The 11,917-nt window shown below is 41.4% G+C and overlaps 1 protein-coding gene and 1 long non-coding RNA gene across 2 annotated transcripts; both read right to left on the reverse strand.

Moving 5' to 3' along the window:
* Positions 1-4,292: 4,292 nt before the first annotated feature.
* LOC123175697 (uncharacterized) lies at positions 4,293-5,851 on the reverse strand. Its single transcript, XR_006488082.1, has 4 exons — positions 5,663-5,851; positions 5,197-5,470; positions 4,745-4,890; positions 4,293-4,542 (listed from the first exon to the last, which is right to left on the reverse strand). It is a non-coding gene; the product is annotated as an uncharacterized lncRNA (long non-coding RNA).
* A 678-nt stretch (positions 5,852-6,529) lies between these two features.
* On the reverse strand, positions 6,530-11,392 carry LOC123175696 (uncharacterized). The gene is made up of 5 exons (XM_044590284.1): positions 11,321-11,392; positions 11,139-11,225; positions 10,860-10,987; positions 6,916-9,989; positions 6,530-6,826 (listed from the first exon to the last, which is right to left on the reverse strand). Exons 3-5 carry the CDS (start codon positions 10,878-10,880, stop codon positions 6,823-6,825), a joined length of 3,099 nt encoding a protein of 1,032 aa, XP_044446219.1. The 5' UTR covers positions 10,881-10,987; positions 11,139-11,225; positions 11,321-11,392; the 3' UTR covers positions 6,530-6,822.
* Between the last annotated feature and the right edge of the window lie 525 nt (positions 11,393-11,917).

Raw genomic sequence — 11,917 nt, forward strand, 5'->3', positions numbered from 1 at the left:
CCCAGTATATATTAATACTGGAGACATAACCCTTGAGAAACTTTGTTCAGATTATGAACATTCTGATGTGGATATTGAGGAACAACAGATGAAAAAACTAAGGGGAATGTTCTCTGGGGGAAAAAGTGGTAGGAAACGCTCACCAGCACTTGACTGTGTGAAGCAATCAGTTGGGATGGAGTCCTTCGAAGAAGGAAAAAAGATAAGAGGTTTTAATTGAGAGTTTTCTCTGTATTTGCATCAGATATATGTTTTTGTTTTTTTGTGGTCAAAAAATAGAAAAATGAGGGGAGTCTTCTGGAATGTAAGAGGTATAGGACAAGATCACAAAAAAAGATATGTTAGGGAAATGATTATGGATCAGAAACTGGACTTTATTGGACTCTCTGAGACCATAAAGCAAGACTTCACAAAAAATGAGCTACATAATTTGTGTGGAGGGATGAATTTTCAATGGAGCTGGAATCCGCCCAGAGGCATGTCAGAGGGGATCCTTGTGGGGGTTAACAAAGATGTGTTTACTGTTGAAAATATTGAAAAAGGACAATATTTCTTGAGAATGTTAGTTTTTGATAAAAATATCAAAATGCACTGGAATTTGGTCACTGTATATGGGGATGCACAGAATGAAGGAAAAGCCAGGTTCCTTGCTGAATTGGCAAGATTATATCATGATAATCCTCTGCCTTGCTTGGTTGGGGGGGATTTTAACATTATTAGAAGTGGGAAGGAGAAGAACAAACCTATGCTTAATGAACAATGGTCCTTCATGTTCAATGCCATTATTGAACAAGCAGGGCTTAGGGAATTACCCCTGAATGGGAGAAAGTACACTTGGGCTAATAATCAGGATGACCCTACTTTTGAAAAACTAGATAGAGTGTTGATGTGCCCAGCTTGGGAGGAAAAATACCCACTTACCATGTTGCAAGCCTTTTCTAGAGAGATTTCTGATCATACTCCTTTGTTCCTGGATACAGGGGAAGCTCATAATCATAAATATATTTTTAGATATGAAAATGCTTGGCTGCTGAGAGAGGGCTTTAGAGAGTTGGTATATAACACCTGGAATGAGAGATACTTAGGGGACGTTCTGGATAGATGGCAATCAAGGTTGAGAAGATTGAGGAAAAAAGCTAAAGTATGGAATAGAAATATAGATGCTTGGTAGAGGAAAAGAAAAATGGAAATTATAAAGGAACTATATGATTTAGATAAGAGAGATGAGATCATGGGTTTAAGTACGGTGGATAGAAATGAACAGAAAGAGCTTAGAGCCCAACTGAAAAGAGTTATGATGCAAGAGGAGATGAAATGCATGCAGAGATATAAAGATTCGAAGATCAAAGATGGGGACAGAAATACTAGATATTATCATTCTAAGGTGAATGGGAGGAGAAGAAAAAACAAAATTGTTTCCTTGGAACGGGAGGAAGGGATTATAGAAGGGGATGAGAAGTTAATGGAGTATATCACCAAATTTTATAAAGAATTATTTGGACATCGTGAAGAATCTAGTATCTCACTGATAGAGATGGAGATGGATAAAATCAATGAACAAGAAAGAGAGGAGCTTTTGACACCTTTCTCCCTAAATGAAATTCATCAAGTGGTCTTTGGGATGAAGAGAAATAAAAGCCCTGGCCCTGATGAATTCCCTGCTGACTTTTACCAAGATTTTTGGGAAGTGGTCAAATGGGATCTGAAAAACCTAGTAGATGGTTTTGCAAAAGGAGAAATTAACATTGATAGATGCAACTATGGCATAATTACTTTAATCCCAAAAACTAATGATGCTTAACAAATTCAGAAGTTTAGGCCCATTTGCCTACTGAATGTTAGTTTTAAAATCATTACTAAGATTCTGATGAACAGGTTGGCTAAGTGTGTGGCCCCTGTGATTTCTAGAACCCAAACTGCCTTTATTAAAGGTAGATATATTATGGAAGGGATTGTGATTTTGCATGAGGCTCTGAATTCCTTTCATAAGAATAAAGATGATGCCCTAGTTTTTAAAGTAGATTTTGAGAAGGCATATGACAAAATCAAATGGCCTTTTGTTATACAGATGTTGAAAATGAAAGGGTTTCCTGATAAATGGTGTGACTGGGTGATGGAAACTATGAGAGGGGGACATGTTGGAATTAAAGTGAATGATGAAATTGGCCCATATTTTAAAACCTTTAAAGTATTGAGGCAAGGGAATGCCATGTCACCTTTGCTGTTTGACATTGCTGCTGATGCCCTAGCCTTTATAATGAGTAATGCCCTCAAACATGATTTGGTTAAAGGGGTGTTGAACAGTGATAGAGGGAAGGGGATTAATATGCTACAATATGCTGATGATACCATATTCTCGATCAAAGATGAGATAGAAAGTGTGAAAAACCTTAAACTCATACTAGGAGCTTTTGAGCAAATGTCTGGGCTTAAAATAAATTTTCACAAAAGTGAATTGCTGTTATTTGGCAAAGCTAGAGAAAAGCAAATGATATGTCAAGAAATACTAACATGTAAGATGGGGGACTTGCCCATAAAATACCTGGGAATGCCTGTATCTGAGAACAGAATCAGGAATTCTCATTGGGGATGTGTGACTGACAAAATTGAAAAAAGGTGTGGGTGTTGGCAGGGGAAACTACTGGGCTCCATTGCTGGGAGAATTACCTTGGTGCAAGCTTGCCTGACTAATATACCTCTGTTCATGATGTCCTTTTATGCTGTGCCTAAAGGGATCATAAAGAAAGCTGATTTCTTCAGATCCAGACTGGTATGGCAAGAGGATGAGAATGTCAAAAAATACCACCTAGTGAATTGGAAAGATTGCTGTCTGCCCAAAGAAATGGGTGGCTTAGGGATACTGAATCTGGAAATAATGAATATTGCACTTCTTGCTAAATGGTTTTGGAAAATGGAGAATGAAAAGGGTTTGTGGCAGGATATTTTGGATGATAAATATAGAAAAGGGGGTTGTTTGGCTTTAATATGTAAAAAGCCAGGGGACTCACAATTCTGGGCTAGCTTGCTTAAAATCAAAGAAATTTTACAAATCTGTGAAGAAAAAGATGGGAGATGGGAGAAATACTAGGTTTTGGGAAGATTCATGGGTTGATGATAAACCTTTGAGGGAGGCTTACCCTAGACTGTATGATATATCCTTTAACCATAACATTACTGTGGAGGAGGCCATACAGAAAGGGTGGCATGGGTTTAGATTTAGAAGAACCCTACATGGGGAGACTGTGGAGCTTTGGAACAGTCTCAAAAATATATGTGAGGAAATTCAAATGCAGGGAGGGGCAGACAAAATCCTTTGGACCCTCACTGCTGATCACAAATTTTCTGTGGGATCCTTATATAGGAAATTGATAGCTGTTGGTATGAAATTCCCACAGAAATACTTATGGAAGATCAAGGTACCTGCAAAACTGAAAGTGTTTTATGGTTGATTAATAAAAAAAGCATCCTAAATAGAGATGTTCTACTTAAAAAAGGCTAGAAGGGTGAGAAAAGATGTGTCTTGTGTGGGAAAGATGAATCTATTGATCATTTATTCTTCTCTTGCTCTGTTGCTTCGTTGTTATGGAGTTTGGTCAGATGTGTGTGTGGGTTTAAAACTGTACCATCTAGTGTGAAAGATTGTTTTGGAGACTGGATTAGGAAATTTAATAAAGATGATAAGAAACTGGTGCTGGTGGGGATTTCAGCCCTGCTTTGGTCAATTTGGAAAAGCAGAAATGCAATTGTCTTTGAGAATAAAAGGATAAATGATCCTTTATATGTTGTCAAGCTAATGTGCAGGTGGTTAATTGACTGGTCTATTATGCAGATAAAGGAGTCGTCAAGAAAAACGTTGGAGCTGGGAGCAAGGGTGCTAGAACAGGCAGCAAATGAAGTGTTCACAGCCAAGCAGGGGTGGAGAATCAATGTTGCAAGATTGGAATGAAGACTCCTGCGGTGGTGAACCTGATGTTTGGTGCTCCTGTAGAATAGATCCTTGGCTCCTTTTGCTGCTTTTGCTTCTGCGTTGATGTTAGGACATTCAGGGTAGTTTGAACTCGGTTGGCAGTTGCGAATTTAGGGTTATCTGGAGTGGCTGGCCCTGTGTTGGCCTTTTGGGATGCTATCTGATCGTGGTGTATCCGGTTCGATCTTTTCTTTTTTTCATTTGAACTCTTTTGTAGAACTCTGTGGTTTTCAGTAATGAAAATCGGAAGGGGCAAGCCCTTCTTTGATCAAAAAAAAATCGTGTACTACTTTGTCAACGTAAAAGGCACAAGAGTATTACCCACTTTCGAAGATCGCTACTCATGATGAATTCCTCCAACGAAGATCAATAGAAATATCCAGCAGCAAATTTAACCAATCATTAACTGATGAGGACTACACATGATGAATATATTGCTCCGCCCAAGACAAAGAAAGAGACAAAGCAGCAGCGAAACCGTAGCGATCTTAATCCGTTTTTCATCGAAGACGAAGAATAGAAACCAGCTGCATATGTGATCAATCTAACCCGTTGGCTCAAGATCTTGGCACCACCTACAGACACAACAACAAGCACAACATGTTAATTTTCTGCTTCACCATTGTTAACCAGTACCTATACTCATGTATATATATATACACAGAATTTCTTCTGGTAGAGTAATCTTTGAGTGTTGAGTAATACAAGTATCATCCCACCAAAAAAAATCAGAGGGCATGAAGAAAGTAGCCAGAAATAATATATACACATACGTACCTCGACAGACAGCAGCGAGTGAAGCTCAACAGACAACAGACAGTTCCCTTCTTTTTTCAATATACAATCTTGTGCAACTAGAAGCAATGAAACCGGTTTCTCAAAAGGAAGCAGCAAAACCACCGAGCATCACATTAGGTCATGCCCTGTATCCATTCCAGAAGAAAGACTCAATAAATTCGGTCCAAGGCCCTACCAAGTGAGAATCTGATATGACGGTTAATGTTTTACATATTTCATGATGTTTGCATGAGGAGTAATTCATTTGTTTCCAATAAAATTGTGGAGTAATTCATTTCAGAGTAAAGCAATTCTAATGGGCATTTTTAGAAAACTAGTTAGGTGTGAGGATGCATTTTTTGATTCCCTAGCATGATGATCCACCGCCTCTTTGAGCGAAAACTGTGCTGCCTAATCAGTGAGAAAACCGTAAAATGCACAAGAGTGCTTACCTTGTATCCAATAGAACTCATGATCGCCAATACCAAGAAAGAAAAGGAGTAGCAAAGTTAACCCATAATCAACCGATGAGGACCGGACTCAAGATCAATTCCTCTGTCCAAGACCAGCCAAGAGACGACTGCAGCTGTGTAACTTAACAAGTCTTCAAAATCAAATGACGGAAAGAACTACTAAGGAATCAGGAATCACAGGATGGATTCCTCCGCTCAAGACCATGAGAGAAAATCAGCTGCAAGTTCAATCAATCTAACCCATCGGCACCACCTGTAATGTAAAAATACAGTAACAAGGACAAGTTGTTACGTTTGTGTGTTGCCACCGACAACAAGTAGTGCTACTCAACTACATATATACTCAAACTTTGTTCTGGGAGAATAATTTAGAGGGCACAAAGAAAGCAAGCCAGCAAATGCAATTGTTTTTTAGTGGCTAGCTAGCTAGCTAGTAAATGCGTACCTTAACAGCAAGCAGCAGACAAGAAGCTTGAGATAGTAGAAACTTAGATTGGCACTCCGATTTGCTTCCTCGATCGTCAAATTGCTAATGCTGGTGTGTGAGGCTTTGCCCTCAGAAGCTGCAGAGCAAAGCAAGTTGGCTCTTCCTCTCTTCTCTGCTTGCAACTAAAGAGCGCACAATGTGTTTCTTGATACCTCCTCCATACTGGGAGGGTAGCTTCATGGACGCATGGGCTTTTGCTTCCCCCCTTTCGCTTTGCCAAAGCATGAAGCAACGTATGTATGCTGCTGCTTTGTTTTTGCTTTTTGCTTTTTTCTTTTTCTTTTCCAAAGATGATCGAGATGCAGCTGCTCTTACAAGATTTATTTCTTTTTATTTTCCAATACTACAGATTTCCATGGTGTTTTGTGCTGCTAGAAATAGCTTTTGTACAGCAGGGTCTGCTGACGCAGGCAACACATCGCAAGTGTCTCTGTCTCCTAACTTCCTAAGTTTAGTTTAGCAGCACTCCCTCTGTCTAAGTTCAATCTTTGAACAACAATAATCTAACAACACTATATTGTTACTAAAATAAGTTTCTTATGGTTTTCTTTTTGCAACCATTCAGAAACACTGAAGAAGAAATTTTATGATCTTATTATGTGTTGGTGCAGTACTTGAAACCACTGTTTCGATACTCGGAAAGAAGAACGTTAGTCGTAATTGATGCCTGTCGTGCTCAAATTTGACTGATGGGTCAATGATTCACAGTCACACATATGGAGCCAGACAAGGCAATTGCAACAACCAGCACAGATAGCTGCTGCTTTTTTTTTATTTTTCATCAAAAGCATATACCAACCAAGCAAACATGAGCAGCCGAGCTGTTTCTTAGTTCAGATAGTAGTACATAGCAAACACTCTCAAATATGACAGTTTCAAACTCACATGCATGCAGGCACACATAAGAAAGTTTCAAACTCATAGCAAGCTACCACTCATCAAAGCCACACACACACTCTGCTTCTTATTTGCAAGCCACAACATAATATAAGGTGAGAGCCACCATAAGCTCACACACAAGGCATTGTTGGCAACAAGGCCACACAATAGCAATCCCAGCAAGCACACAAGAAAATCAAGCCGTCTAGCGCTGCAAGGAACACGGCGGTGCAGAGTTTTCACCTACTAGGCAAGAAAAACCAAAATGGTGAGTAACATGATAAGTTGAGAACAGAAACAATGTTGCATTCTGTAATACGCATACGTCGTACCTGAGGACGGAGACCCTGGGCAGCTTCTCCTTGTAGTAGCGCGAGTGGACCGGCGTCTCAAATTGGTCGGGGAGGTGGTCGGCGTCCCACTCCAGGGCGTCCCACACGTCCTTCTCGATCTCGATGGTCGGCTTCTTCTCGCCTGGGCTTCTGCCCCTCACAGATGGCAACCGGCGTAAGCTCCAACACCCCTTGATCTTGATGGTCTGGAGCGCTGGTGCCAACAAGCTGACCTCGCATATCTTCTGCAGCTTTGGGAGGTCGTGCAGGTGGATGGTGGTCAGCTTCGGGCATGGCAAAATGCGGGGGCGATTTCTGCCTATTCCTGTTTGGACCATTTCGTCCTGCATGAAGACGTGGTTGAGATCACCGCCGCAGTGGATGATGTAGAGGGTTTCCAAGCTGGGCAAGGACCAAAACCGCATGGGGAGCACGAACTGGAGGCTGGGGCAAAAGCACAAGTGTAGGTGCTGCAGATTACTGAAGCCTTTAGGGTCTATTTTACTTAACCAATTGGTCATCCACCAGCCTGCCAAGCCTGCCATATACTCATGCGAACGCAAAGGGAAGCAGGTATTCAACTTGGGGCACCTCTCCACGCAGCACCACCTAAGGTATTTCCACAGATTAGGATTATGACCTTGAGGAGTAATAGCACGTGTGGAGACGTCATGGAAGTGCAGGGATTCAGCATACAATCCCATGAATGAATCTAGTGATTCCTTGAGATGTCTCTCCATGTGGCACCTCCCTTGAGAAATCTCTATATGTCGATCCAACTTTGGAGTCGCTGCTGGTGGCAGAAAAACTTGTACCAGGGGATCGCCAACCATCCTCAGGACATCACTGTATCGGCTTGCTAGACGAATAAGCTGTTGCGGGTTCTCTTGATCACTTGGACCAACTTTATCCTTGCTAGTTGCTTCAAATTGAACAGGCGAGGAGGTGATGTGGATATTGAAAGTTACATCTTCCTTTGGACCCCATCCAAGTTCCCTCAAGGAGTGAGTAATCCTCGCATCCGCAAGGACAGCATGCACATGCAACTGGAAGGATTTATGCTTGTCAATGATAGGATACGGACACACTATTCCAGCTCGCGTGTCTATGCACACTAACTCAAGATGATCAATCTTCTCCAAAGAAATGATTGCACGAAGGTGCTTGCATCCTATTAGAAATAACCGCTTGAGCCTTGGGACCTGCACCACCATAGTCTTGAAGTCAAGCTTCTTGATCGCAGTTCCGGAGAGATCCAGTTCCACAAGGTTGGGTAACCCACGCAAGAACAGATTATCCAATTGTGTGCAGCCTACCAGGGAGATCCTCGATGTAGAGATACCCTTCTTCTCTTCATTGGGAGGTGGACGGAAATCTTTCGGAGGTAGCTCAACAGTTGATGTCCTCTGGCGAGTTGGCCCATAGCCATCAAAGCTAAAGGTCTTGAGAGAAGGAGGAAGCAGACCAGAGGCAACAATGCTTTCCAGTCCATCACAACCATCAAGTATGAGCATCTGAAGCCTGCTCGCCTTTGATAGACTTGTTGGAAGAGTTTTCATGTCAGAGTTGCCTGAAAAATCTAGTATTTTCATACTTTTCTTATCTGTGAAGGAGTTATCAACATCATTTGATGTCTCATGCTGACAAGTTGGTTTGATTATTCGGAGTCTCTCAAGGTTAGGCAGCCTCCCTTGTAACTGAGCTGTGTACCGCCAACATCTGACTCCTTCTATATTTAGTTCTGTGATGCTTTTCATAAGATCCATTTTCTCCTCAGATAAGATATTATCCCACTCTGTGTAGCGTAGGTCCAGCACCAAAAGATTATACAAGCATGCCCACTCTTGATGATTATCTGCTTCACATGTTTTGCTACGTGTACAATGGTCCAATCCAAGGAATCTGAGGTTCTGACAATGGTGAAAAGGAGGTGATGCAAAATTGAAGGCACAGAAACAGAGAACTAGCACACCAAGCTTGTTGGAATGTTCAAAGAAGCCTTTTTGCAGAGTTGGTGGGTGATCGGATCTTTCAAATGCCAAAAACAGAGATGACGTCACTGCAGGAATAGTTTGCATACCACATATTTCCATATTTTTTGATGTGACTGAAATCCAACGGTATGACCCTTCCTTATAGACATCATCATCTTTAACTACCAGAAATAAATGCTCAAAATATTTCATGAGCATCTGAAGCACCTCATCAATCACAGTAGCATCACCCTCCCAATTTATCTCTCCATGCAATGTGTTACTAACATCCCTTGCTTTGTCCCCTTGTATGATTGCATCACATATCCAATAGTTGGAAGCATGAGCGATCCAATCAAGTTTGGTGGAAATGTGAAAAATATAATGAAGAAATAACCCATAGAGGCAACATTCTTTAACCATTGTAGGGTTGATGTCTAGCATAGATGGACTTCGAGCAACTATGGTGGCACATTGTTGATGAAGTAGTTCTTGAAACTCATAAGCTATTAATGAGCGAGCTCCCCGGAATGAATATATGAAAACATGAGTATATCTTAGATTGCTTGATATCGAAAGACGGTCAACATGGCGATGCATTGTCAAGCAGCACCTGTTGAAGGTCCATATCATCATGTTTTTACCAAACCTTGTAAGAGGAATGCCAAACGAACCAATGTCAACCTCGTCATCACTTCCATTGAGAAAAAACATCATAAATTTGGTGCCAGTCAGGGTTTGCTCAATCACTTGTGCAACACTGCCTATCTCATTCCTCGAGCTTTCACCAATTCCCTTAAAATCATCCTCTTCGTCTTGCTTATCTAGAGTAGCCATTATAGAGCGGTCAAGTGTCAGTTCCTGTGCAATTGCTCTCTGCACCGCTCTCCTGTTATTCCACTTTGAGCAATCTATGAAAATTATTCTGTCAAAGCATAGTTCCGGAATGTTTCTCCTGGATGGAAGCATTGCCGCCATGTATCTAAGAACAGCAGAGGCCCCAAATCCATCCCAACAATCAAGGCAGAATATGCGGCCCCTGAGCTGAATTATTTTGAACATCTCTTGTGCAGCTTCGTGAACATTATCGGCTCTTAAGATCTGAAGTAAAGTATGCAAGTTAGAGCATCTTTGTTAGTTTACGTTTTTTGGCAAATGGCCTAGCTTATTTGATTATAAACAAATTTGAGTACATCATTTCACTTTAACATGTACATAACACATACCCTCCATCATATATATGAATAATAATAAATCAGGGTGCATCTGTGAAGCACTCAAACGGTATTTGAACAAGCGATGGTTTGAATCACATCAACTTTTATGGCTGGGCGTGGGCCATGGAAAAATTATTACTACGTACACATTGTGATATGTAAGCGTCTACACATACGGTCTTTGTTTTTATTTACATGCCTCTACATAGGAAAACCTACCATTATAAGGACCCTCATATTGCCTGCGTTTGCCTGAATCCCCGCAACCTGTACAATCTGCAGCAACCTCACGATGCACTTACTGCCTCCATCGTTGCCGCTGTCCAGCCATGCCGATTTCCGAGCCGCGTGCTTTGGCTCTCCCTGCCGTGAACAGAGCTGTTGTGTGCCGCCAACTACTGACAGTCGCCTGAGATTGCCCTTGCGGGCTGCCCTTCCATTTTTTGGCAGGGAAAATTTGGCCTGGGCTATCCGTATTTAGTGGATTTATTTACATAGGGTCAGACAGATTAGTCTTACGTACAGGCTGATTGATGAATTGGTTGATTTAAAAATTACAAATGAATTGATTATTTTTAGTTTCACCATCTTTCTTACTACCTCTGTATTAAAATATAAGGCGTTTTTGTTGGCTAATTTTAATCTCCTCCATTGATTTAATCAAGGGGGTGTACTGAAGCAGATCCCTTAAAACAAAACCATGATGTAGTACTAATTATTTTTGTGAGGTAAAATAGGCAAAAAGTATTAGTACCTCCTTCTCAGCAACATTCATGATGTATATATATTCCTCTGTCGAAGAAGAGGACCTAGAGAGAAAAGCAGCTGCAAATTCGACCAGTCTAACCCATCAATACGTACCGAAGATATTTGCCACACAACCTGGATATACAACAACAACAACAACAACAAGATGTTATGTATGTTTGAGCTTCACCACTATTGTTAATTAAGCAGCGGTACGTATTGCAGTGTTCTGTCTGGCAGAATAATTAGATATTTGGAGCCTAAAGAGAGTAAGTGCGTCGTGTACCTTGACTTGACTGTAGACAAGAGCAGGCAGGTTGACAAATTAAGCACAAGTGCAAGCGCCCTCTAATCTTCTTGTTCGACAGATATTCTGCCAGGCCAAGCAGGTTGACAACAAGCAGGTATGAGGCTTAGCTTGTTGTCAATAACTAGCTAGAGAAGTAGAGAGTACACACGGTCCCTTACTTGATGTGCATACATGCTTGCAGATCGAGGAGGGTGGGCAACTTTGCTTCTCGCTGGCTGGTCCCTTCTTCCCTTTGCCAAAGCGTGAAGCAAGATATATGTGCGCTGCTTTTTCTCTCTTTTTTGGCTTTCTCTTTCTAATAAAGAAAAAACGATTCAGATGCTCCAGTGGTAACTGATAAACACATTTCATATATATAATTTGACACCCAAATATAGCATCTGTTGCGATCTGACAATCAATTCTTGCTATGATTTATTGCATATTTGAGTGAAAATCATATAAATGAATCATTTACTTGTGACTTGTTACTTTTGCAGAAAAGTGCGCAAAGGCACTATAATCGTGAAGATTTCTACTATGTGGCTAAGAGCATCTCCAATGGGCGCGCGATCTTAGCAGCGCGCTGGAAAAATCGCCTCTTTTGCGCGCGCGGGGCCGGAATGGGCGCTCCAGCAGATGCGCAAAAACGCACGCGCGGTATAATTGGTTCAGCATGCGGAGCAAAACGGCATCCCACGCCGCTTATTTCGTGCGCCCGCTCCCATGCACTGGACAGCAACGACTCGCGCACGACTTTCACCAACCGCCAGATC

The sequence above is a fragment of the Triticum aestivum genome, unplaced genomic scaffold (genome assembly GCF_018294505.1).
Source record: "Triticum aestivum cultivar Chinese Spring unplaced genomic scaffold, IWGSC CS RefSeq v2.1 scaffold144477, whole genome shotgun sequence".
Taxonomy (NCBI): Eukaryota; Viridiplantae; Streptophyta; class Magnoliopsida; order Poales; family Poaceae; genus Triticum; species Triticum aestivum.